The sequence below is a fragment of the Harpia harpyja genome, chromosome 23 (assembly GCF_026419915.1).
Source record: "Harpia harpyja isolate bHarHar1 chromosome 23, bHarHar1 primary haplotype, whole genome shotgun sequence".
NCBI classification, from domain to species: Eukaryota; Metazoa; Chordata; class Aves; order Accipitriformes; family Accipitridae; genus Harpia; species Harpia harpyja.
Window position 1 is genome coordinate 14,844,164 of NC_068962.1, and position 26,935 is coordinate 14,871,098.

General features: G+C 38.7%; 1 protein-coding gene across 5 annotated transcripts; it reads right to left on the minus strand.

Annotated features, from left to right (window-relative positions):
- Positions 1 to 2,333: 2,333 nt before the first annotated feature.
- TMEM19 (transmembrane protein 19) lies at positions 2,334 to 26,777 on the minus strand. 5 transcript variants are annotated; one of them, XM_052774571.1, is made up of 8 exons: positions 26,531 to 26,777; positions 21,026 to 21,070; positions 17,172 to 17,322; positions 11,256 to 11,369; positions 9,528 to 9,665; positions 8,357 to 8,611; positions 7,054 to 7,263; positions 2,334 to 4,123 (listed from the first exon to the last, which is right to left on the minus strand). In XM_052774571.1, exons 3-8 carry the CDS (start codon positions 17,299 to 17,301, stop codon positions 3,960 to 3,962), a joined length of 1,011 nt encoding a protein of 336 aa, XP_052630531.1. In that variant the 5' UTR covers positions 17,302 to 17,322; positions 21,026 to 21,070; positions 26,531 to 26,777; the 3' UTR covers positions 2,334 to 3,959. The 5 variants fall into 5 exon arrangements, with proteins under 5 accessions (XP_052630531.1, XP_052630528.1, XP_052630532.1 ...); XM_052774568.1 differs by lacking the exons at positions 21,026 to 21,070; positions 26,531 to 26,777 and adding an exon at positions 20,277 to 20,363; XM_052774572.1 differs by lacking the exons at positions 21,026 to 21,070; positions 26,531 to 26,777 and adding an exon at positions 17,628 to 17,645.
- Positions 26,778 to 26,935: the final 158 nt, after the last annotated feature.

Genomic DNA, 26,935 nt, shown 5'->3' on the forward strand with positions numbered 1-26,935 from the left:
CTGCTACGGGGGGATACATTAATTCTAAAGATATTTTCAAAGTGATAATGTGTATGAGGGTACTACTTCATATTATCAGTCAGTCACCTGGAAGGCTTCCTGGTCAGAACTCACATAACCGTGCTCTTCTGCTTTCCTGTGCATCCGCCTTACTGTGTTTTAAGGAAAACTGTGACATTTAGGGACGTGGTAGAGCCCCCATCACCGGAGGTTTTCAAGTTGCAACTGGACAGGGTGCTAGATAATCTCATCTAGGCTCCCTTTCCCACAAAAGGTTGGACCAGATGATCTGTCAAGGTCCCTTCCAACCTGGGATGTTCTATGGTTCTATGCTTTAGTAGTGGCAAGATATTAAAATTGACCCATTTTTCTCCTGGGGGATGAAGATTGTAGAAAAGCTGCTGAATAAATGCTTTCTTGGTGGAATTCTTTTACTGGAACTCAAGTTTTACAGACTCTGGAGTACTCACGTACAAGCTGCCATTTGCCTGGCAGCTTTATTTCCACATTCCCGTATTTTGTCTTCATTCAGGACTTGCATTAATATTTACTGAAGGTGGCTGTGGGCTCGGGAGCACTGCAGGGATCCACATCATCTGAATGAATTCATGTACCTGCTCTGATTTACACATTACAATAGGCCCATAACTGTGAGAGCTGCACCCCACCCCCCAACAGAAGCAGAATTTAAATTGAAAGTTATTATCCAGTTAGGGCAATAGCCAGAAGCAGAGACTGTAATGTACCTACAAAGCTTTAAGTGAATAAACTTTCTGTAAAACAGGTTAACTCCTGCTTGAAGAAGAGTGACTTAATGCAATTTAAAATGCTAGATAATGAAATTTAAAAAAAAAAGGCTGAGTGGGGACCAAAGCACTGCTGGGGGAAACACAGAGAAAACAAATCCTATTTACAAATCTGAGATGCCCAATCCTAACAGATTTTAACATGAATATCAATCTACTGCCACATTTATCCGGTGCCCAAATCGGGTTCTGTAAAATATGAACCGTATTTCAAGATGTTTCAGCCCTTTATTGTCAGAAAGTCAGCCTTCTGAACATCAGCTACTCCTTAATACCCAAGAAAGGTGGTATATCCCCTTCATTTTTTATACCACTTTCTTTTGTTGTCCCAGGGAACTGTGGTCTATATCTGCAATGATGGACCACTCAACAGCAGCAGGCACAGACCCAAGACAATCTACAGCTGTAACAATGAAGTAGAAAGACAAAAAAAGAACTGAATATTGGTGACTCTTTCAACATTCAGGATCAAGACACCAAGCCTAAGCGAGACCTGCCTGAAGATTTCTCATATGCAATTATGTCATAATCATACTCTTACTTGAACTTCTAACACATCCAGAAATCAAGCCAAGAATGAGGATCAGTGCTTCACAACTGTAACCTCTTCAATTAAAAAAATAGAGTGTATCCTCTTGGTGCTATGGAAATATTGGTGCCACTCCAGTATGAAAGGAAAATCAGTGACAGAGTTATCTCATATACTAAGGGTACTGATGGCTCTGAAGCAAAAGAAATATTTGAGTGTTTAAAGAATGGAATTACATTTCCTTACTGCAATGACCTATTCTGCACCTTCAAATCTATCACCTTCCTTGGTTTTCTCCTAGCTCCTCCTCTTTTTATCGCCCTCCCTTTTTACTTGCTGCATTTTCTGTCTCTCCAGGTAGCACGTGGACAGGTAGTATCCCGGTCTGCTCCTAGGAACCGCTCCTAGTGACGCACACCAATTTACAGGCAGTTTGTCACATTCTGTAACTTCTTCCCTGTATCCCCTACTTGCCCCCAAGCTAACAGTTTTACAGCTACTAAATAGTTAAATGTAACAATATTTGCGTAAGTGATACTCCACTCAATGTAATACACCCAGAGTTAGCACAGTCCTTTTCAGAGTTCAAGAATGCTCAGATCTTTCTAAATACTGGAGATTCATGAGTGGCAATTTCAAAAGCAACTCAGTGTCATCACTAAGACATGACAAATAAAAAATTCTGAATAACGGCCTTTGAAGGTCCTACTTACAGAAGTTCATTCACATCACATTCATTCATATGATAACAGATCAAAGCATTTCATGCTGCTACGAGTTTAAAAACACAGATGTCTTCTTGCTATGGCAAGCTGTTTTTCAAACAAGACCCATATTAAACAGTGAAAAGCTGACCATGTCCACTTTAGTGTTTGAAGGTATACTTTGTTTCAGGAAACAAAAGAACACAAAAATAAGGCATTTAATGGGAAGAAAAAGTCTCTTACAAAAATTGTGTCTGTCTTAATTCTAGAAATCACAACAGTATTAATAAAGTCTTAAAAGACAACTAATACAGTGTTTATTTAGAAGCAGCATAAATCCAAACAATGCATAAAAATCTCAAGTGTTTATTGTTACAGTTTAAGTGCATATATTTCTTTTATAATTTTGTGCCTTTCCACAGGAACAGACATACAGCAGCTACACAACTGGTTCTTTTCAGAAAGCTTTTACGAGTTTGAAATCTCATCTTTATAATTGGATAATACAGTGAACTAGTTCCAGTGATTAATTCCACATTTATATAGACTAGATTTTAAAAGAGTAAACTCAATGTGGAAGGTGTTAAAATTTCTGACTATTCCCATAAAAGGTGACATAATACACAATTCAAGTGAATTAAGACAGGCAATATACACAAGATATTTGTAAAAAAATCAGATGTTTAATACAAAATACTCACCTATCTCTAAAGATAAGAAGAAAAAGGTTTTTATAAGTTAACAGTATGGACCCTAACTTCTGAATGTCGACAGTGATAAGTTATTATGAGGGTATCTCTAAAGTGTAAATGTGCTGGCTAAATTACTTCCACCTCCTTTATAAATTAATGATGGAAGATGGAATCACCTAACATAGGAGCCTGAGCACCAAAAGTTAAATTCCTCTTTTGAAACGGTTTATAGGTGAGACTTTCCCCATTCACTACGAGGATAACCTCTGTAGCTTCTTTGGCTGAGGCCATCATCTGTGAATAGCAACCCGAAACAAAATGGGAAAACACTTCCACTGCTGAGAAAGAACCAAAGAGTATGGTTTGGTCAGAATGCTAAACATTATGGAACAATTCTATGCTTATGGAAAAAATGTTCTATTTCTAAAGAGATGAATGTGAATTCACAATTGTAATCTTTAATTTTAGATAATTTAGTAAGTACTACAGTATTGACAGTCTTCATAAATATCATTAGTTTTGAAATAAAGATGTCAAAAAAGCACAGACAAATTTGTTATTCTTACTGGAAAAACTATTGAGTTTTTATTTTAAATTTAGCCTTTTGCTTCAAACATTACATAGTGGCATCACTTTCAACAACCCTATTCTTAGTGAAGTGGAGATAGTATCAGGATACAGAATAGGCAACGAGGCTTACTCCTCTCTCCCCCCACACACTGCAAAAAAATATTTCCATAAAACCTTACATACTGTAGATTATGGGAAGTACCAGAATTCACCCATTTCACCCGTGTTACCACTGCCTACATAAAGTTGCAGCGTACTTTGTGTCTGGCTTGGACAATAGCCACAACGCTCCATCACACTGACTGATGTAGAAGTCTATCTATTTCCCGCTTCTTGCCCTTCCAGATGCTGGGGACGAGAGAGAACATAGATGCCAACCCTTCAGCTCCATGAGGATAAATGAAGCATTTCACCTCACTTGGCAAGGATCTACATCCAACTGAAGAGCTGCAAGAGCATATTGACAAAATCCCTTCCTTGCCCCGGGAGATGCCAATTGCCATATGAAGCTCACAGCCTTAGTAAGTTGAGATGGAAAGTCCTTTGGCTCTCTGAAAGTTTCAGATCACTCTCTTCAAGAGAGTTCGAAGAGAACTCTTTAGAGTCTTTGAGTAAGACTGAACATAAATAAATCACATGCATAAAACCTTAAACCATTTCAACCCCTGGGCCAGAAACACCACGCCACACTTGGAAGCACCAAAGCAATGATTACAGAAGAAAAAAGATTTACTGTGTTGTTGTCTAATATAGGTTTTCCAGATATGTGCTTGGAGTCTTTCGTTTGGTGGTTGACAACCATGCCGATATTCTGGTCAAAACCTGAGGAAAGATAAAGACTTCATTTGACAAAGCCAACCAAGCTGAAAAGAAACTTAGTAACCAAGTGTAGGCAACTTCCTAAATTTAGTTTACCATTATGGTGCTAAACCTCTGTAAGGAAAGACACCAACAGATTACACTAAATTATAATGAGTTTAATCTGGTAGCTTCAAAGAGTGGGATATAAATGCAGTACTTTACATTAGAAGTTCCTTCTTCTGAAAAGTTACACTTCTGTCAGGTCTACTTCTCTCTTCATGTAGTTTCATAGCAAAGAAAAGAATGAACCAAGCTAAACCAGAAGAGGAAAAAGCTGTTCCAAGAGCCATCCTCAGGCAAAGGATGCTGCTTTGAACAGAACAGAAACGACTGATTAGCAACATCTATTTCCTGTCAAGAAGATGTATTTGTTTTCAAAGGAAAATTACGGACATAACATTATTACTTGATCTGACAGAAAACAAGCTCCTTACAGAGGCTGAATTTATCATTTCTGTTTACACAGCAGTTCTATACTACCAGCGCTGGATTTTTTTTTCCCTAGTACTTAAGCCATTTCTTGCTCTGCCTCTGTATTATCAGTACTCTAGCATTGTGTTTCATTAGCTGTTACTGTACACACACCATTATCCTATGTTTTGTCCAGCTGCATTATTTTATATGCTGATAAAAGCATAAAATTCTAGCACGCTTGATTTTAATGCCAACTCACACTGCAGTGAAGTATAACTGGTTACATGCATATGCACACATTTAAGGTTGACATGGAGAAACATTCCAAAACAAATCAGTACATTTTATATTAACCTTATTTTTCTCAGTAGACTGGAATATCTGCTAATACCACAACATGGAAATTTCATTTTGAGCTGCTGCTTTATTACAAAACAATTTTCAGCACCTCAGACAAAACTTAAAAATACCCCACACCACAAACCTGCTTGGTAGGTATATAGCTGGTACTACTGTTACCTTTGAATCGTACATTTAAACCTAGCTCTGAATAATGCAAAAGAGCTACAGAAAAATCAAACTTCAAAGCCTGATAGTTTAACTCTTAACACTTGCTATGTTTTAGAAAGTCATAAGTTTTCTTGAGAGAAAAACTGGGAATAAATTTTTATAAATATATAAAAACACACACATAAAGCGTAGATTCAGAGCATAAACAAGTAGGAGAGGTAACAGTAAGTCCTTCCATTATCTTTGTTATTTACAGAATAGGTATAGCCTCAGATGGGTAACACTGGAAAATCTGGATCAAATTCTGAGCAGCTATTCAGACAAAGTTTTACTTAATAAACGTGTGGGCAGGGAAGGATGTTCTCTTAGAAACCGTGGGCATCACCGACTATTACACAAACCAAATCTAGAAAGATTACCAACAGGAAAAACACTGACGGAAGGGATTAGCAGTGGTAGCATAATGTTTTCAAAAAAAGACACAATTCTTCATTACCACTGCCATATTTATTTATTGTTTTTCAAGATGCTGCAGAGAGTATTGGAGTATTGGAGTATTGGGAGATACTCATTGGAGTATTTCTTATGAGACCACATTGAACAGGGATTGGAAAAGTGGGTTAAAGTAAGGGAGGGACACAAAACCTAACAGTGTGCACCACATGAGCAGCACTATTTCATCTATATTACAGCATATATATACCATAGCATATATGTGTTTATAGTATATATACTCCAGCAGTGCTTACGAATTTGTAAAAGAAATTGTGGAACTTGCATACCGTCCCTGCTGCAGCTGGTAAAGTAAGTTGCTGAGCATGGAAAAATATCTGAAGTGAAGAACAAATAGATGCTGACAAATGCAGGCATGCATTAGCTAGGTTTACCACATTGTCTTAATGCATCTGCCTCATTAGGAGCATGAACCCATTGTCTGAGTGCTTAAGTGTTTCCCCTTTAGTACAGAAATATCTAAGAATTCCTCAAATGGTTAAGCACTCCATTGTATTTTGGACTTGCCCGGAACTACAAGGAATAGAGCATAAAAACTGCTGGAAAGCCAAATCCACAGCACCAACAACAGTTTGCAGTTCTGACTGTGATGGTAGATTTAAAGGACTTGTATCTCTCAGGCAGTTCATTGGCACATTGAAATCTCAACTTCCAACAAATAAGTATACTGACAACAAAATCTGAAAACTTACGTTCTCTCTGTAAACCAGAATAGTGTCAGATATGGTCTTCAAACAATTTTTAAACATAGGGTAAGTTTACAGTTTAGCCTAAAGGTGGTCTGTAGAGTTTATTCACAGACAATGATCCTTAAGGGCAGTGAGTAAATAAATACTGATATAATTTAGAATTAGCCAGCCAACATTTTTTTTTAAAAATGGACACTTTTTTTTTTTTAAAGTCACAGCTATTTTGTAATAAGCTTAATTTATAGGAAATGGTACTCTATTAAGCGGTGAAAAAAACAGAATGTAAAGTATTGTGCACATTTTCCTGGAGCTTTTCTTATTTAATTCTTTCAGCTGGGACTATTACTAAGACTTCAGAGGTACAAATGGAGCTTCTGCAGTGACAACTTAATCTGAGTAAATGTATAAAATTAAGTTGACATTTTCTCTTATAGAATATTACCATAATTAGATATATAGAAAAGGAGAGGGCAGCAACTGCTTTTTCCAAGGTAACATGTTGGAGACCTCTGGTCTCCTTCAGTCATCAACAAGACAGTAACATAAGATAAACAAATCAAAGTGTGGAAAAGGACCATCTGCCCTCCTTCTTGTTTTCAGTATCAAGTCCATCACTTTGGCTCCCTTTGTCTTTTGTGTTGCTAATTCTGTACTTTTTCCATTTAAAAATCACATCCTCGCCCTTCTTGAAATTCAAGCCCATTTTTAGGTTAGATTAGGAGAGGGGAAAAAACAAAAGAAAAAAAAAAAAGGGAAGAATCTTACCGCTGTATTGCATCGTAGCTCCCAAATATGAATCAACAATTGATCCCAGTAAGCCAGCTGCTGCACCAAACACAATAATGGGCCATTGCGGAGCAGATATTTCCAGATCAGTCACGAAAATGAGCTGTGTTATGAAGTAGGCTATACCTACTGCCATGCCCCCAAGCAAACTTGAGAGCAGGCCCACTAAAGTAATTGCTCCGTTAGTACCTGAATCAAACAAAACCAAGCTGATTTACGAACTTTTTCTTAAAGATTTACATTTGTTCAAAAGTTTTATATGAAATCACAACTGTGTTCATAGCTATCTTCCCCCCTTATATCCACAAGGCTCTGCTACCACAGCTTTTATTTACAATTCCCATTACACTGCTGCAAAGCTTAACCTATACCATTACAGCCTATTACTATTACTTTCCCTTTTTCTAAGGCTAGTTATGTAGACATATTCACTAGCATTAAATTAAATAAAACCATATAGCACACCTCGTAATGTCACCTGGTATTTGTGTGCTGTAAGGGGGGCAGGGAAGAAAAAGGTCTTTGCTCCAAAAATACAGAGCTTGAGATGTGCATGTTATTAAAACAACGCCTCTTTCTCTTTTAGAAGAAGTATACCAAGATATATTTCACCAACAAATTTAAAAGACTGAACAAAATCCATAGAAATGAAGATGTTTGACAGCTCACTGTATAAAAATCTGAAGAACTCTTATAAAAAGAAAAAAAAAATGCCCACGCATTTAAATCCTATCCCACAAGATCTAAAACTCAGATCAACATGCCAACAAGACTCAAAAAAGACACACTGCTTTAAGGTAGCAATGTCATTCACTGTGTAGACAAGGTGTGACAGGCAGAAGGTTCACTTCACCCACCCTTGGTAAGATATCAAAGGAAATGAGCGCTTTGGTTAAGAAGTGAATTTTCTGTAGTGTCTGTAGTGAATATATATCTTCTTCTACTGATAATGTCTGCAAAATTCAGTTGATAACTTGTATTCTTTATATTACTGGCAATATAAACACTGTTAATAGTGCCAGAGATGAGAAGTGACAGCATTCACTAAGAATGGTTTTAGCTCCCTCCCTGGATGCTATGTTGGTGCATCTCACCAATGAGATGCAGCAGAAACGCAAATGAGTATATTCCATTTCAACGAATGCATTCCTGCTAACATTTTTTAATCCCAGATTTCTGATGTTTGGGTTTTGGGGGCTTTTTTCAAACTTTTCAAGTTGGATGCATAATTCAAAACAGATTAGCAAAATACTAAGAACACATAGAACAGGTAACACCTCACCTACTGGAACCTTTTCCCAGGTTGTTATCAACCTTGGCTTGCTTTTACTCATAACGCTACCGATCTCTGAAGCCCATGTATCACCAGCAGAGCATGCCAAAGCTCCCAAAAGGGATAAACACATCCATGATGCTGTGTATTGCTTTGAAAAGTCAATAGGAATTTCACCCGGTCCATTTTCTATCATATATAAGACAGCCAGCTCAGTAGGAACACCACCGTTACAGAATACTTGCACCCAATTCCTCTGTCCACCTAAAGTGACAAAAACCTAAATTTTAGTATTTTCAGGCAAAATACCTTGACAGGCAACAGCATGAGACAAAAGCAAAATACATATATGTAAAGTTAAATTTAAAAAGACACACTTTCAAAACAGAAACTAGATAGCAATTTATTAAATAGAACAGAAGCAAAAGCAAAGTCACTTGCTAACGTTCATAGGAATGGGGGTGGAGAGGAGGCACAACAATGCTGTTCCCTACTGTCGTGGTTTAACCCCAGCCAGCAACTAAGCACCACGCAGCCGCTCACTCCCTCCCCCCCCACCCAGTGGGATGGAGCAGAAAATCGGGAAAAGAAGTAAAACTCGTGGGCTGAGATAAGAATGGTTTAATAGAACAGAAAAGAAGAAACTAATAATGATAATGATAACACTAATAAAGTGACAGCAGTAATGATAAAAGGATTGGAATGTACAAATGATACCCAGTGCAATTGCTCACCACCCGCCGATCGACACACAGTTCGTCCCCAAGAGGCGATCCCCCTGCCCCCACTCCCCCCAGTTTATATACTGGGCATGATGTCACATGGTATGGAATACCCCGTTGGCCAGTTTGGGTCAGGTGCCCTGGCTGTGTCCTGTGCCAACTTCTTGTGCCCCTCCAGCTTTCTCGCTGGCTGGGCATGAGAAGCTGAAAAATCCTTGACTTTAGACTAAACATTACTTAGCAACAACTGAAAATGTCAGTGTGTTATCAACGTTCTTCTCATACTGAACTCAAAACATAGCACTGTACCAGCTACTAGGAAGACAGTTAACTATCTCAGCTGAAACCAGGACACCTACTCTGGATGTTCCATCTCATCTGACTCTCTGAAAGGAAGAGGAATATGCACTATTTATTCTCCACAAGGGATCTGAAAGAATTAAAATGTTATGGCTTACCTTCTTTGTATTCTGAATCTATTTGCTTCTTTGCATCTTTTTTCCATTTAGTAAGTTTTGAAGAAGTAACAAAAAATACAAATAAAGAAGTGAAGAAACTGTAATTTGCAACTGTAAGTATAAATCCAACCACCAATCCTATGAAGAAAAAAAAAAGTATATAAAGTTCCTTCATGTAACAATGCCTGCTTTGCAAAGCAATTAACTATTTTGAATCTATTGAATATGAAGAGTATCTTCATGATAAACCTAAGACAATCATGCAATAAGAGAATTACTGAAACACCTAATACCTGTATGAGAATTCCAGAGACATCTTGACTGGAAAAAAAAAAAACAGTTATCTTTATAATTGCCTCTTAAATTTTGTTGCTAAATTGCTAATTTTATTGCTATTGCTAAAATGTGTGATTTTTAAGACCTTCTTTTGCCACAAATCAGTAATACTGTGCAAAAATAAAAGACAGAGCAGTAAAAAAAAAAAGAGCCAAAGGATATATAATTGAAACTTAAGTACTCTGCCTGAAGAATATGACTACTTGTATAAGAAGCATATATACAGCTGTGGCTGTGTCTCTATAAGCAAGTTTATCTTCAGTTTGGGAATCAAATCCCTCCCCCAAGGTCTCTAAGATAACCTGGATAACCCTCCTCCATATCTTAACAGATGCTACTTCTTCCTTCTGTGCCTCGTTTTCTTTTTCTGTTTCTGATTTTTATGCCATCTTTTTATTTCTGTAATTTTCTTAAGTATTTGAGTTCCTGGATGTGCTTTTTTTTCTTTTCTTACGTCCTTCACGGGGGAGGTCTAATTCTCACTGCCCACCATGAAATTACAATTCTTCACAGCTGAAAGAAAATTGGCCGTACTTAAAGCAAATGCCAACATAAGCTGGCTAGCAAAGCTGTTATCTTAAGAGGTAAAAACATAGCAGCAGAGAAAAGATTTTTTTTTTAATTTAGAAAATGCTCCCCTTAACTCACAGATAGACTAAGATTTGCAAAATGGGTGACATGGAAGGAAAGGATTTGAAGTCCTGTTTCTGACCATCAATTCAGACAATTTCACAAGACAAGGGTGAATCACCTCACATGGAAATCTTGCATTAGATTCCAACAAACACTATTGTACCCTATGTTGGGGTTTTTCTCACATGGTCAAGAAAAACCTTTGTTGAAACAGTAATTTGCTTGAAGTGAAGCACAGATTTAATTTTTTTCTCATTTTTGGGAGGCAAAGAATGCCTAAACCTACTCATATTACAGAAAGGAGAACCACGTTATCTTTACTGGTTTCCTAGCAGGCACAGGCTGCTGACATGGCTCAGTTTTATGGTATTTCTTTACCACTGCCACTGCCTCCGCCATTTCATTATCGCTATGTGAATCCATCTATATGTTAAAGAAAACCATGTGATTTAACTGCATGCTGTACTGAAGTTTTATATAAACCTATAAGATTGTTTTAATCTAATGACAAATTAATCTAATTAATTACAAACAGCAGCAAAAATTAACTTGAATATTTAAACAGGCATGAGAAAAAAAAATCAGTATGAATTCAAGGTATATATCCTTACATTTATACTTTTATTATAATAGAACTAGGTAGGAAAGTCTTAAAAGAATATTAATTCTTTTAATATACAATATAATACAATAAACAATAAAAAGGACCTTAATTTAGTTTATTAAACGTTTAGCTCAATAGTCTCAAAAAAACCATACCTCCCAATGCACCACTGTGATCAAGACTCTTCTTCTTAAAACCCTGTGTAGCAATCATTAGTGGAACCAAGACTGAAAAAAGCCAGCGCCATGGAGAAATGGGTCGTAAAGTACCTGATAAATCAAACAAAATGGTTACAGATGATCCTGATAAGCCTTTTTAATGCCTTTATATCTTAAAAGTAATTACCTTCTAGTATATATTTAAAATCTGACCTTAATAGAGATTACACTTTTTACCCTTTATATGAAATATATTCTTATGAATGGAAAATCAAAATATCTGTAATTATCTATTCAATTTTTCTATTCAGCATTCACAGAAAATACATTAAATTAACTAAAATTAATTACAAAGAAATAGCAAATGTGTCAAGAAATAAACATGGTGATATTTTCCTTTCTAAAAGGGATTTATAAACTCCAAAAATTAACATTCAAAATGTTAAGACTAGCTGAAACCCGATTTGGACAGAATGGACAAGTTCAGATTTTAGAAAAAAAAAGCAACCCGTACATCCATAGTAAGGTACGTAGAATTCAATTTCAAATATGTAAGAATCAAACTAAAATTTCAGTTAACAAAACACGTAAAGAGACTGAAAGCAACTTTAAGTAAACAAACTAGTTCAAGAGCTTCCCTCATAGATCATGTTATGACTGATTCTCTGGTAACTACAATAACACATCTGAATTTTTCATTATGATTCTTTTTTCGATGAAGTTTCAGAAAATATGGCAGCAATGAAGGGAATGAACAACACTGTCTATGATCACTAATGCTTTTTAGCATTGTAACGGAAATAAAATTAGAACAATATATTGGAAGCTTTACCTTGTTTTTCAAGCCATCCCAAATACCAGTGTTTTTAGGAAAAGTCATTCTTGTTTATCAAAAGCTTTAGCTTGGTAACTTTTGGCCATGAAAAGCAGGCAACTTTTTTCATCATCTGTGTATTCTGAATTATTCCTAGGATATGCCTAATGTTGTCACTTTGCTGTCTATGCCATCAATTAGAATCTTACACTATGTTAACGGAAGGACTGCTGCTACTTGGCTGACAGAAGACTTCAGAAGTAGTTTCATGTCTATGTGGAGAGAAGACGTCACCACGCATATAAGCTAGCTAATGGCTGTGTTTCTACAGCTTTAGTATTACTACCACATCCTTTTTATTCTAGTTTGGAAAACTTACATATTCTGTAGTATCTTTAAATGCTTAGTTGAGCTACAGTGATACTTGATGTCGTCTAATAAAACTAGCAGGAAGTCCTGTGGTTCATACATACTTTTATTTTGCACACTGACTCTGTCCTGCTGCTGGTCTGTGAACAAATCATCAGTTTAATCGTAGCATCACTGATAATTTACAATGATGCAAGAAAGGAAATTTAGATGCTTGGCCTTTTACAGTTTTAAAAAAGAAATACTCCTCTTTTGTTGGTATCCAAAACATTCTGATTGTTTCCACACTACACTTGGTTGAAAATATGAGAACTTCCAAACTGGATCAAGCCAAACATCTGTCTGACTCAGAATCCCATCTGGCAGTGGTGAGCTGCACATGTGCAAGGGAAGGGTATAAGGAACAGACACAGGCTGATCTTCCCTGTTTTATTGGGAACTTCTATGTTGGCATTTCTAAAATGCCCCATGTATTTGTCCAGTCCATTTTTAAAAACAGTTAAAATTTTCATCTCCACAAGCACCCACAGAACTGAATTCTGGTTTTAGATGCACTGAAAAAGGCCTTTCAAAAAGCCAAACCACAAAGATCCTCCTGCCTCAAGTTTCATTGGACATCTGCTAAATTTTATGACAAACTGAATAATGATTTCCTATTCACATTCCTCCTGCCATTCATGACCTACACAGATGTCTCCTTTTTGTGCTGAAATATCTTTACCTATTTAAGTCCTTTTCAAATGCATGCTGTTACCTGCTCTGATCATCCTTGCTGCCCTCACTGTTCCGTTCTAATTCTGCTATCGGCATTCGGAAATGGCATGACCGCAAGTGCATGCAGTACTCAGAGTGGAGAGACAGCAAGATTTTACAATTTCCAACAATCTACTGATTTTTTGGCTGCATGAAAGGTGTTTCATTTCCAAAAAAAGATGAGATTATATCAAGTAACACAGATGGTGGAATTCCCCTCTGCCAACTACCTGCTTGTATTGAACCAGGCTACTTATCTCTTTAGTCACGCAGTATATTAATTACAGACAGCTGTGGTGTAAAACATGTATTTGCCCTGCTGCTCCCTGTTTTTCTCATCATCTTTTCTTGCATTACCATCTGATCACCTTTATCCTTGGCAACCAAGCTCTTAGGCCCGTCTCTCCACCATACCTCAGGGAGAATTTACATCCCTCAGGAACTGAGAACACATCCATTAGCTTTACAATGGATGTTCTTAAGACCTTATTAACCCTAAATTTTCACCGAAAGGGCTAGTCCTAGAAACGTGCAAAGGAAACTAGGAACACTTAAAAAATTAAACTTATTTAAAAGCAAGCCACTGGGTTCCCAAAATCACGATTTTTAATAAAGAACAACATACACTATAAATTTTGCACTTAAGGAAAGACAGCCACATGACATACAAGTCAGGTGTTACATAGTCTGGTTTCCACCTGCGTATTTATCCTCAAGAGAGGATAGTTATCTAGTGCAGTTCTCCTTATCCTGTCCGTTTCTCTCACCTACAGAAAGTTTGACTTAGCTGAGAATCACAGATGATTTAGACTTCTTACTCTTTGCTTTGCATAGTCCCTCTCCACTGCACATGCATGCACGCACAGCCTCTTCCCAACCTGGCAGCAGTATACACAACTAACTGCACACTTTGGTCTGGAGTGTTGGAGAGACTTGTTGAAAAGCAAGCTGCATCCAACAATTTCATGTCCTGTAATACATATTTAGTCTCAGAAACTTTTTCTTCTGAGGATTCTCTAGACTAATCCTTTTCCACTTCTACATTCCAGCACCCTCCCTGTTATTTTTGCTCAATTTTATCTAGAACTGCGCAACCAAACAGATTCAGTGACAAGAGAATGTCTTTTTGTTTGCACAATATGTTCGCGTTTTCTTTGTGGTGTGGTATATTCAGCATAGACCGAAACCACACGTTTAAGCTAGGAGATACCCTTCTTCTTCTATGAGATAATGTGCCCCACATAGCAGGGGATTTCTTTCCACTGATTTTTGTCCTCTGACAGCAGCTGCAACAGAAATGCCACATTACTCAAGTCGTGCCTTGTGATTTCACATGAGTATGGATTTTAGGTTTACGTATTTGCTAAGCGAACAGTACATGTGAATTTAGGGATGGCAAAATTAACAAGACAGCTCTGAGCTTCCTCTTTACTTTGTTTACTGGTCAACATAATTGAATTAGTCCGAGCTTCTTGTGTTACAGCTATTCAAACAAATATTTGATTGTAGCTCATTGTTTTTCTCACAGAGCTAACAATTGCAATGCATTGCATAGTTTAAATCTATCGATCCCTTGCTTTCACATGAAAGCAACTCTACATAATCAAAACTTCTGTATTTGGAAAGTATAGTGCTTTTTGGGAACTGACAAGAAATAAATAATTTCAGGTCTAGTATTAACATCTATGCAAAAATGGCTCACCTGTTATCCTCCTTGTTACACAGAAAATAAACCCGACTCAGAATGTTTTGAAGTATTTCACTGGAAATTAGTCAAACCCCAAACTTTTTACAAGAAAGGATTGCTTTAAATGATATTCTTCACTGACAATTATTAAACTGCCAAGACAGACCATTTGAACAACTCGCAAACAAAAAAATGCTGGTTGTCAAAACTATAAATGGTTTGCTTTTACAAACAAAACTGAATACAAAAAGCAAGCTATTTTCTCAACAAAATATCTATAGAGTTTCTAAAAAGCTTTTTCTTGAGTTCCCAGTTTGTTCTGTTTCCTTAGTCATTCAAGTCACTATGATCTGAATTTAAACAAGCTTGCAGAACAGGAAAACAATATCCCACTCAGCTGTCATAATTCCACGCCATTCCATAAAGCACTAGTGTCCTTAGCAACTTATCTTCTAAAGCAGACGATTTATCAATGTCCTAAACATACTCGTTGCCTTCTAAAATTCCAGAACACATACTAAAATAAAAGCAGTTAACAAAATAAAGCAGTTGTTATTGCCCAGTTAAAAAGTATATTATTTTAATCATAAAACTGACTCAATGAATTACTGCCTCAGCAGTAAGATTCTTACAGCCTTTATATTCTAATACCTCATTTTCAGGTTCAATTGGAAGACACAAATTTCACTGCAAAAGATGCCAAAAGTACACCTTATATTGAAATTTACAAGTCTGAGAAGAAATTCTTCTTTAATACTACAGTTTAAGTCTTCCATCTTCGCAGACAGAGACAAGAAAGCTATTGATTATATCCCAAACTACGCTATTTACTCTGACAGAACTTCATTACCAGAAAAATGACAAGAAAGCCAGTTTACTAGGTGAAAGTGGTGTGACTGCTTTCTGAAACATCAGCCCTTTCAATTCTTTTGAACTTGATGTAAGGCTCTCAAAAATATACTTTAAGCTCTTGACTATCTCAGCAAGATTTTAAGTGACATTTTTTGTTTAAAAAAACCCACAAACTTTTAAAAAGTAAAGCTAATAGTTAATGTAGCTAATAGTTAATAATTCTCTACAAAAAGGAGGATTCATCTGCAGTCTCCTCCTTTGTATCAGTCCCTATCCTGGATCACCTGGTATCAGGCCTCTCCACTTCACACTGTCAATTCTCAATCACGTTAGATAGCAAGGACTGGAATACCCTCATTAGAGGCAAAACTGAGAGAGCTATACCTATAGAGACCAGACACGCACAAATTAAGTCATGTGTTTAAATCCAACCTGGCTAGCTCTAAATGACACAAACAAAACCTGGTTGTGAAGCATGCTTCTGCGGATCGCCTATCTGCCTGGCATCCCACTACAAGCCAAAGTAGAGGTGTCCAAACAACACAGATTTAATGCTGTACCAGGACTAATACCCCATCCTAAAACGCAGAGCACTGAAAAACACTGAGCAGAGACATCCAACTGCCACGCAAAAGTCAGCTTATACTGGTGGGATATTTATTCTAGCTTCTTCTGGATCCAAGGTGACACAAGGCAGTTGAAGGTGTTCGTACTGCATCCCTAGGCACTCTCAGCAATGACACTGGAGCTTCTCCTGCATGAAATTGGCTGGGGTCTTAAGGCCTGGTCTTCACCTGTCCCGGGAAAGCAGTTAAACTCTTCTAGGCTTGAAGTGATGCTGAAGGCAGTATTGCTGCTTTTGCACATTGCTGTGAAAATGGTCCTAGAACTGAAATGATAGACCACAAAAAGCACTAGCGTCCCTGCAACTACATGCAACTACGGCACAGCCTGCCTGAACAGAACACAGAGCTCACTGTACACACCCATGCCAGAGACTCCATGCACACATCCCTCTCTTCTTGTACCATTTCCTCTGCTCCTCTGTGCCTTGACCAAGGAATTCACCTTGCGTGCCCTGTTCAAAGGCTGCATGTGCATTCCTAAAACTGTTTTGAAGGCTGGCACGCTGGTCCTGTGCTGTCACTACTTCCCCTGATAGAGAAAGACATCTATCAGCTTGCTCTTTCTTTTCACTTTTTCATCTTATTTGCTTTCTTTTATGGAGATAAATCACAAAGGACGACAACATTTTAAATTCAACGGGGTCTCTGGCCAGAGCTGCGAAGAAGGGTACAGCGGCTGTTAACACCTTCTGAACCACTATCAGCTCCTGTCAGGACTGAGGTTTTCCAGCTCTCCCGACGACGGCAGGGGCGGGCGGCTCTGTTCGCCCCTCGCCCCGCCATGCTGGCCTCTCCCCGGCCTTCGGACTCACCGTAGTACGTACTGGCAGTCATGGACACGATCCAGAACACCAGAGAAATACAAATGAGCAAGTTCAGGACGACGATATTGACCATCATCTTGAGGTACTCTTTGAAGAAATCCTCCTGGTAACAGGACATAGGAAGCCAGAGGGAGAACACCTGGCGGGGAAGCACAAGGCGCAGCGCATCAGTGACACCGCTACCTCCTCCTCCTCCTCCTCCTCCTCCTCCTCTTCTTCCTCCTCCTCCTCCTCCTCCTCCTCCCGCCCGGCCCGAGCCGCGGCCCGGCCCGGCCCGCACCGCCCCCGCGGCCGCCTCTCGCCCCCGGCACCTCGGGGCGCTGCCAGGAGACACCAAAGCCTTCATGGGGAGGCGGCTGCGGCCACCCGCCGACCCCGGCCCACCCGGGGCTGGGCTGCGCCGGCTGCCTGCCCGCTCTTTCCCGCCCGGCAGCCGCCACCGACCCGCTCCCCCGGCCCGCCGCCGCTCCGCGCATGCTCCGCCCGGCCCCCGGCCCTGCGTCGCCGTCGGCGGGGAGGGAGAGGGGAGGAGGCTGGGCCCGGGCCGGAGCCCGTCGGGCTGCGGCCGCCGCCGGGCTGTGCGCTCTCCGCCCCGCCGCAGGGACGCTCCCGCGCTGGTTTCCCCACACGCACAACGGAGACTTTTCCCCTCTCCGGTCCTGGGATGGGCCCACAGCGTCGGCTCCCCCCCGGCCCCTCCGAACCGAGCCGACCGGCCTCCCTCCCCAGCCGACACGGCCGTGCCCTCCGCCCCGAGCCGCGGGGGCTCCCGAGGGGCCAACTCCGCTCCTCCGAGCCGGCCTCTCCCCGCAGGGCCTCCCGCGGGAGAGCCAGGCCGAGGCGCCGCGGCCTGCAGGCTCATCGTCTTCCCGCAGGGCCTCAGTCCCCGGCCCAGAGCCCTTCCCAGCCCCGGGTGGGCTCTCCGGGAGCAGTCCTCGGCGAGACCAGGGACTGCCCTTGGCAAAACCCCACGGTGTAAGCGTGCGTCTTCTGCGGCGAGCCGCCGTGGCCGAGGCGGCCATCACCGCGCCGGGCTGGTGGGCCCATGGCTGCCGGCCTGTACGCCAGAGAGTTCAGTGCTCGACGCGGTGGGCTCAAATGGCAGCAAGTAGCGTACGTGCCAAAGGACGAAACACGGGTTACATACAAATCCAATCTGCAAAACAATGTTCGTGAAGTAAAAACAGGAATGGCGCCACTGGGAAAAGTATGAAATGGGTTGATAATTAGCGATACCGATGAGTATCTGTATGAGATTGAAGCTTGTCGGAACGCTGCAAAGTTCATGAACGCCAGAAGAAAGAGACTTGAAACATTGCTGAAAGTTAACTTGGGATGAAAAGAAGCCAAACCTGCCTGGTAGCTTTTCTTATGGCATGCCAGAATTACTCTCAAAACACCCGACTGTAAATAAAGAAGCTAACACGAGTTACTAGAAGGACTCCACGGCTCCCACTTCCACATACCAGAGGCTTTTGTCAACAAAGCACAGGAAAACATGTGACTCCCCAACTTTTCAAATACCCTCCCTTCATTTTGAGGCAGCTGCCTATGAAATCAACAACACTTTAGGCATCACAGAAGGTAATTTTGAAGTAGCGTCTATCTATTCAACATTTGTTCAGTGGAAGGTAGACCAAAAATCTTCATGTTTACGAACTGGTACAAATGAGTCACCTTATGAACATCGGTAACCTCAGGTGCTTGTTTTCATGGACTTGAAGCAGCAGCAGAATAGAATATTTATTTAAGTATTCAGTGAGAGGCAGAGTAATAGTAAAAAGTGAATTAAAAGATCTTTTACATACAACAGGAGTAGTTTTTAAGCTCAAAAATTAAAGTGAGTAATCTTGCTGTAAGAGCTGATAATTTCCCTACTGAATTTAAGACTAGTTCTGGCTTGTTGGCACCCATTCATCTTTGAGGCACGTTCTATTATTTTTCATTCAGCATCTGGATTAAGTTTCTAACAGGATGTGAACACAGTCCAGGTTGTGGATTCTTTTGCAACAGAAACTTAGATATATTTTTGTGTTGTTGTGAAAGAAATACTCAGTTATCAGTCAGAGCTGCTTCTTCAGATGTTGTCTAAACTAGGGATAATAGTCTGCAAAGATTTACAGGCACTTGGTTTTAGCTGAAGACAGTAGGCCTATTCCAGAGGTTGAAATTAACACTTGGGTGTTTACAATGTATTGGCTTCAGGCAGTGAGAGCCAAAATTTGGACCAGGTGCCTTAGACAAGGGTGTACAGGCTTTATCTTATTTTCTGCTATATTTATTGATAATAAAGACTGGGAACACCCAAATTCTCTCTCAACTAAAGGTCCCCAAAACATTAATACTAATGTAGCAGGACCGACTTCAGTCTATCTGGTCTTCCTTCTTACCTCCCAAATTTTCATTAAACCTTCATCTGACATCTGGATTTGAAATCTAAAAATCAGGGGCTCAGTGGCTGGGCTGCTTTGTAAGAACAGGATACCTTTCAAAGGATAACACTGATACGACACTGCTTAGATGCTCCTGCCAAAATCTTAAGTAACTGAATTTTTCAACCAGAACAAGATCAACTCTACTTAGACTGGTGGCTGAACAAGCAGCTGCTTGTTCAGGTGTAACCAACCCCCATAATTTATTCATTCAAATACACCCTTAAGTGCAATAAGTTGCTTTATTTAATTTATGGCTTAGTTTTTGTTTTCTAAACTATAACAGATTGATACTGGAATTTCTGGTGGAGAAACAAAGGTTTCTGCAGGAGTCATACAGCCCTAGCTGATATCCGTGGGACCGTGATTAATGGTAACACGCAAGCTGGTGTGAAGAGGGGGCAGGTTTGCAGAGCTCTAAAGGACCCTTCAGCTTCCTTCATAGATCCCATACCTCTCTTAAGTAGCACTTGTGCCAATTTACAGAGACGTGCCAGACTATTGCACTGGCTTATCTACAGACCTTGCATCTTGGCTTAAAGCCACAGATGCTGCTGCTCCTGCTGGAGTTGCAAACTTACATGAGCAAGAAAAGCAAAAGACTACTGCTCTCAACGCCTGGCGTGAGAAAGGTGGTTCTAGTCCTGAAATCTGTACTAACCATTGCATGAACAATGTTGTCTTTGACTCCTCTTTCAGCTCCAAGTCTTTCATTAAATGTGGCTTCATACGTCCCTCTTCCAATGTTTTCGGTTATATGAAACCAACAAATTTTCCTGCAGTTGCTTGGTACACAAGTAGATTAGAAAATGAAAAAGAAAGGAACCGGAAGTTAGACTTCTTTCTACATTTAGAAACTGAAAGAAGTAGCCACATTTTTGAAAGTAATGTCTACAGCAGTTGCTGTCATTGGCCCAAATATGTTTCAAGTCCTCTTTTCTAGGTGTTGCCCTTTGTTTTTACTAGGTCCTGCAATAATAAAAAAAATAAAACATAACACTTTTAATGGGCAAAAGTGATTTTTTTTTTAATTTAAATGTCCATCTCGGTGTTTACAATATTGTGAATTTAGAATTCATGTACTTAAAATGCCATCTTGTCTTAAAATGCCATCTTGATTCAGTAAAAAGAGTATTATGCATATTTAATACATGCAATACATACATTGCATAAAACATTTTTACTTTTAAAAAAACACATTCCTCATTCACACCTAATAATATTGATAAGCTTGATAATTAAAAAAATGGCAAGTAACAGTAGCTTTAGACAAAAAGACCCAAAAGCTTTTCCCCACACTTTCCCATACAAATACATACTTGAAATAAGAAAAATCTGAGAAGTTTAAATAAAAAAATAATTGTTAGAATTATAAGCTGCCCAGTATTTAGAAGAAGAGTTTCTTCTTACCTTTTACCTAGATCTATAAGAAGCAAAGCACGACCAGCGCAGAGTCTAGAAGTAATAATAAATATGATTTAATAGGAGACAGGAATGTGAGATAATTAAAGGCAGTGTGACAAACTGAAGATAATAGCATGTTACTGTACATAGCATGCTAATCACTCTTGTACATTCATTCTTTTCCTAGGAATACATTAGAGTTTAGTAGATTTGCCATCATATAGCATCAAATTTCCAATTTTTCATGAAGATTTTAGAAGCAGACTTTCTGTTCTGCTTTGCTTTTCTGCCTCTCTTTTTTGTATCTCTGAGATAGTACTCTCCATTTCCCTTCACTGCTTAAAACGTTATTCAGGTTTGTAAGAGGTCTGTTTTCGTTATACTATTCCTTTTTCTTAGTGGTATAAAATTAATAGGAAATGCTGATCTGACCATGGAAGAATCCATTTCACCTCCCTCTGTAGTCTTTTTTATAGGGTAAGAAATACTGTTTATAGTAGAGGAAAAAAGAAAGATAAAGGGAGCTGGCCATAGGTTTTTAAAAACAGATGAAGCTATTAAAATTGTCTTTGGAGACAAGTACTGTTTGTCTTACAGTTAATACAACAATGAAGGATAAAGAACCCCTTTGACGATCTTGATTTTTACTACTTTTTTTTCCTTGGTTATTACAGGAGAAAACAACATACTTGGACATGAACTTTTATGCTGTATTTTCTTTGTAACACTCCACAAGAATTTATATATATACATATATTTACTTAAGGGAATATTCCTGCTTTTTATCAGTTGCCTTTATAGTTTTTGTGCTTGATAGAATGCACTATGAATAATATAGCTTGAAACTTAATACTAATTTAAACATTTTTTATTCTTCATTGTTGAACTTGGCTTTTCAATGATCAAAAGCCAATTGAAGACCAAATACTGTTAAATACATGAAATAAAAAATCTGCAAACATTGTTAACACTGTACTAAGTATGGCTACTCGCAAGGGCCTTGAATAATATTCACACTCGTAGAAAAGACAAAATAGTAACACTGTAAAAATCTATGCTGATAGTGTCATTAGGTAGTCTACAGAAAACAGAAGGAAAAGCATAATACTGCAGACAAATATCCATCTTAAGTAGAGTACCCAAAATTAGTAGTCATCTGTGAAAATACCGACCAAATTGCTAACAATCATTTTCATACCACAAGAGTTGCTATACAGATGAATTCGTAACATTTTTGAGGCAGTCAAAAATGTCAGTGTTTAACACTATAGGAAAACCATTCATAGCAGGATTTGGACTGTGGACTATAAAGCAACAAATAATGAAGAGTGAAGTAAATATCCAACCGCCTCACCGAAAAGAACAGAACACAGAATGGTTAAGTTACATACATTTTTAGTCTGTGAAGACACATGTCCTTCCACGTCTGCCTCAACACAAGTGGGTGTAACTTGTCATACATAATGAATCAAATTAGCAGTTTGACCTGTTTAGGCAGACTGAGGAGAAGTGATCAACTATGTGCATATATATTTTTTTCTACATAGATCACAGTTACATTCTAGGATTTTCAGGAAAAGAACTACACCACATTTACCGTTAGGGTATTTAGCAGAATTGGACAATTCCAGTAAATACTGCAAAAGATTTAAGATGACTAATTTTTTACTGCATTTAAAATAATTTGTAAGAGATACTGGGGGGCCCAAGGGGATGAACCAAAGCTAAATCTAGATATGGAATAAAGTCTTAATAAAGAATATTCTCCTCCAGATTATTAGTGACTATGCCTGGATTCTTACAGGTTTGCCAAGCTCCCATTGATTTTAGTCAGAAATGGGTGCCCAAATATCTGTGAAGACATAAGCTGTAGTTCTTTAAAAGGAAGATACTTAGAAATGCAGTCCAGAGGAAGGACAGATGGGAGCTATGAAATTTTTGAGCTGGGGCTTCATATAAAAGAAGATTTGTGGCTTCAGGATAAAAAAAAAAATTAATAAAAAGTCTAGGGCCAAAATGAGGATTGCAAAGAAAAGAAGGGCAGGCAGAATGCCTGGGAAACACCGGTGGAGATAGGCTGGAACATGGGAAGAACCCTCAGGCAGAACAAGAGGTAGAAAAAGCTTTGCTGAATGACACCAGCAAGAAGAAACACACAGGTAGGAAGACAGAAGTGGTAACATAATGACTGGATGCACAAGTGCGAAGTGGGTGCTCCGACACACCTCGACACCAATTTTCAGACTTAAATGCGAACAGAGGAAATCCCTTTTTTTTGTCTTCTTGTCAGCAAGATCAAATGAACGGAGCTTGAAAAGAGATTTTTGGCTGCAGACATGACAGTTTCATAAAAAAAAAAAAATTAGAGTACATTCACCTTCAAATGATTTAATGGCTTGGAAATCACTGGGCCTGTGGAAGACCAATGTTTACTGTTCTTTACTTGTCTTCATAGAACTAAGCAGAACAAGGATTGAAATTGGGTTTACTATTTTTAACTGGCTACTCCAACCATCACACTACTGGATTTTCTAAGGGATGTCCGTATTATAAGAGTTTTGTCCACATTCTGTCCTGACTTTTGGAGCTTTCTAACAAAAAAATTAGTCAAAACTGGTGTGTTTTGATTTTAGCACAACAGCACTTCCCAAAAGGAGAAAAAAGTTTGTAAAATTCTTAAGCATTTCTTCCTGATAGAGAAACCATGCCAGCGGGCTATCAAATCCCACTATTTGTTGAATTTATGTTTCATTGTAGAGGTTCAAAAAGTGGACCGCTCTATAAGCCATTGGAAGATGAAGAGCAACAGGGAAATACGTGACTCACATTTCAAAAATAATCTCCTTAATAGGACAGTAAACTATGCCTTCCTTGAGCAGTGGCTCAAGTACCTAAATGCTGTGTCTGTGTCAATAGCTTTTAACTAAGACTTTTCAAGCAGTTGCTCATCATGTCTTCATCTGCATCTGAAATAAAACAGCACTGAACTACGCAATGCCTGTTTGCAGGGGTAACTCCGCCAATGTAATCAACGCGTGGTAGTGTTTCACCTGCCAGGTCTCCCGTCAGGGCATGACTTCGTATCTCCTCCTACTCCCTTTTTCCAACATTTTTTCAGTTGCTCTAAGCTATAGTGACTCCAGTTCTCGGTCTTTTCCATGTGAAGGAGGGCGGGATGGTTTTGTAACAAAACAGACTTAACATAAATTCTGGGATGAACCTTTTGTGGCTGTACAATGCTGCAACGCCACACAAGTCAGTGAAGATGTGGTGATACAATGTGTAGATCTGACCCTAAACCTCAAGGTAGATGCTGTTAACACCATCAAATGGATGTGTTTTCTCACTAATTATTTCAAAAGCAGACTTACAGTGAGAAATGCTTTTTATTAAAGGAGAGATTGGTTCTCAAGCACCACTTAAATGCATTTACTTTCTTGTCTCTACTTTTTTGCTGCTTGTTCCTTATTAAATTTCTACCTGACAATTTTTTTTATTGCTTCTGAGAAATAAACACAGGAAGTGGTATTTTTTATTAGTGACAAATGTTTTCAGAGTGGTAAATTACAAAATGCCTGGGTTTTGGGTTACCTCTGCCTTGTAGATATATCTCCTTTAAACCAGCAGAAGAATTATGCTGAGGAACTCACTAGACAGCAAAGCTATGGGCCACAACGGCAGCCTTTGCTGAGCTGATAAAGAGAGATGACAGCGAAGAACAGATGATGAAGGCACTGTCTCTACTAGTGTATTTTGCTTTAGTTGCCTAAGCCATTACAGTTTGGACTGATATTGGATGCATGGATGACAGTCATACAATTTGTATTTCCAGTGATAAGTGTGTTCATTTCAGTTGAATCATATGATGAATACTGATGTGCTCCTGGTAGTTCTGATAGAAGAAATAAAGTAGTCATCACTTCACTTCATCCATTACTGAATGTAGTCTTCATTTGTATTTGTTTCAGTTGATTGAGATTAGAGGCACAATAGAGGTTACTGCATATGTACTAAATTCAGGTCTGACTAGGTATAGAAAAATAGCTCTCACAACTCTTTTCTGCAGTTATATATTCTTACCTTAAATTTATAATCCATTATATAAAATCTAGTGAAGCATGTAAAACGCCTCTTAAATCAACTTCAAAGCAACTTTATTTCACTTTTTTAGGTTACTAAAAGCATGGGATAGCTGAAAGTGAAGTATGAAAAATGATGTGAATTTTAAACTGAATGAATTGTGGTGTGAAGGCACTATTAGCGTAATATTATGGCTATGGTTATATGCAACTGAGAGGCAGGAGCATCATTTATGAGGACAGAGTTTAAGTACTGAGGGTATTCTGTCTCTCTGAATTAGTAACACATACTTTGCATTTCTATAGAAGTTCAATCATAAGAGGTTAAAAAACTTCACAAACATTACATTTTGGTGAAGTTTAAGGAAGGGAAATAATATTGGTAAATGTCTTGTTCCAGATTACATGGGAAACTTAATCAAGAACAACATAAAACCAGATGATCTGCCAGTTCGTTCATACACAATGAAATGTTATATTAAACATATAACGTTTGTAAAAGATGCTGTGAGCCCTAAGCAGAGTCTCTGGGTCCTGTAATAAAATAAATGATAAAATCATCCTTCAGTGCTTATCTGTATAACTACCAAAGAAACTGTAAGGGAAGTTCATGAGGGAATTATCCAGCTGAGGGGTGTACCCGAGTTCAAATCCACAGCATTATGGGACCTTCCACACATTTCATACATTATAGAAGCCTTGTATTGATTTGGTCTCAGAACACAGAAAACCCTACACATTAGTAGTAGCCTATTAAAAACTACGACAGACAGCAGTGGTCTCATGTATTTTTGAAGAGGATTATTTTTCTTACCTACACTGCAGCATTATTATAAAGATATAAAGTTTATAATATAAATTAAAAACCATAATTCTTAGATTTGCAGTAGATTGTAAGTATGTACTTGTACGGTTGTATCTGAAAAGTTATATGTTGCATAGTACCTGGACAGATGTTCAGTTTTCTGTTAAACCAGATAAATATTATTTCCTTGGAGAGATATATATTAGAGGATAACACACTTGTTAAATGCACTACAGATTTAGCTACATTTTGCAGGTAGATGAAAGCAGCAAGTTTTCTGTGGCCAACAAACTGGATTTCAGGAGATTTGCTTTTTACTAGAGAACAATTTTTGTATCATTAAATACCTTACTCACGCAAATACAATACTTTTGATTTTGGCAATACAGAATTTTAGTCCTGGTTCACCCAGGACAAACACCTGCACATCTAACTTCAAACGCTGCTAAGGAGCTGAAGACTTTTCCACTTTAGAAACTGGATAATTAAGTACGAAGTGTGAAGAATTAAGTACGAAATGTGAAGACATCCTGGAAAACTAAAACTACAGAGTAAGGAAGGAAAGTTTTACCTAGGAGGTGGCTATAACAATGTGTGCTCAAAAACTTAAGCAGAAATATCCCTTACCTTTCAAGACTTCTGTTTGGTCCAGATTCAGTAGAACTGGCGCAGAAGAAGTTTTTCAAAAGCAAGATGAGTTTAAGTCCTATGATGAAGGATTGCAGATTCCCAACGTTTTCAGCAACTGAAGTTTCTCATCAGAACGAATATTTAACTGTCTATTGTGCTGCTTTGCCGTGACAATTTATTCCCATTCTTGCAGTCACAAACAGTAAAGTGATGCCAAAGCAAATCATCCGGTCATAAAGCAGATGAAAAATGGAGCAATCAAGACGCTAATAAACAGGGTGGAGCCCAATCCACTCTTCTCATGCCAAGACAGTGTCAATTAAAGATTTCTTTTCTTGTTCTCCTGACTTCAGAGATCCACCCAGTGTCATAAATTGGTATTGAAGTTGCAGAGCACCCTAT

What these genes read in the sequence shown, in the direction of transcription:
- TMEM19 (XM_052774567.1), bottom strand. Translation starts at nt 17,529, where the DNA reads ATGAAGGCTTTGGTGTCTCCTGGCAGCGCCCCGAGGTGCCGGGGGCGA. An exon ending in TCACAGTGGTGCATTGGGAG is followed by an intron (nt 9,666 to 11,255) that starts GTATGGTTTTTT and finishes TTTTCTTCATAG; the next exon opens with GATTGGTGGTTGGATTTATA. An exon ending in AGCTACGATGCAATACAGCG is followed by an intron (nt 4,124 to 7,053) that starts GTAAGATTCTTC and finishes ATCTTTCCTCAG; the next exon opens with GTTTTGACCAGAATATCGGC.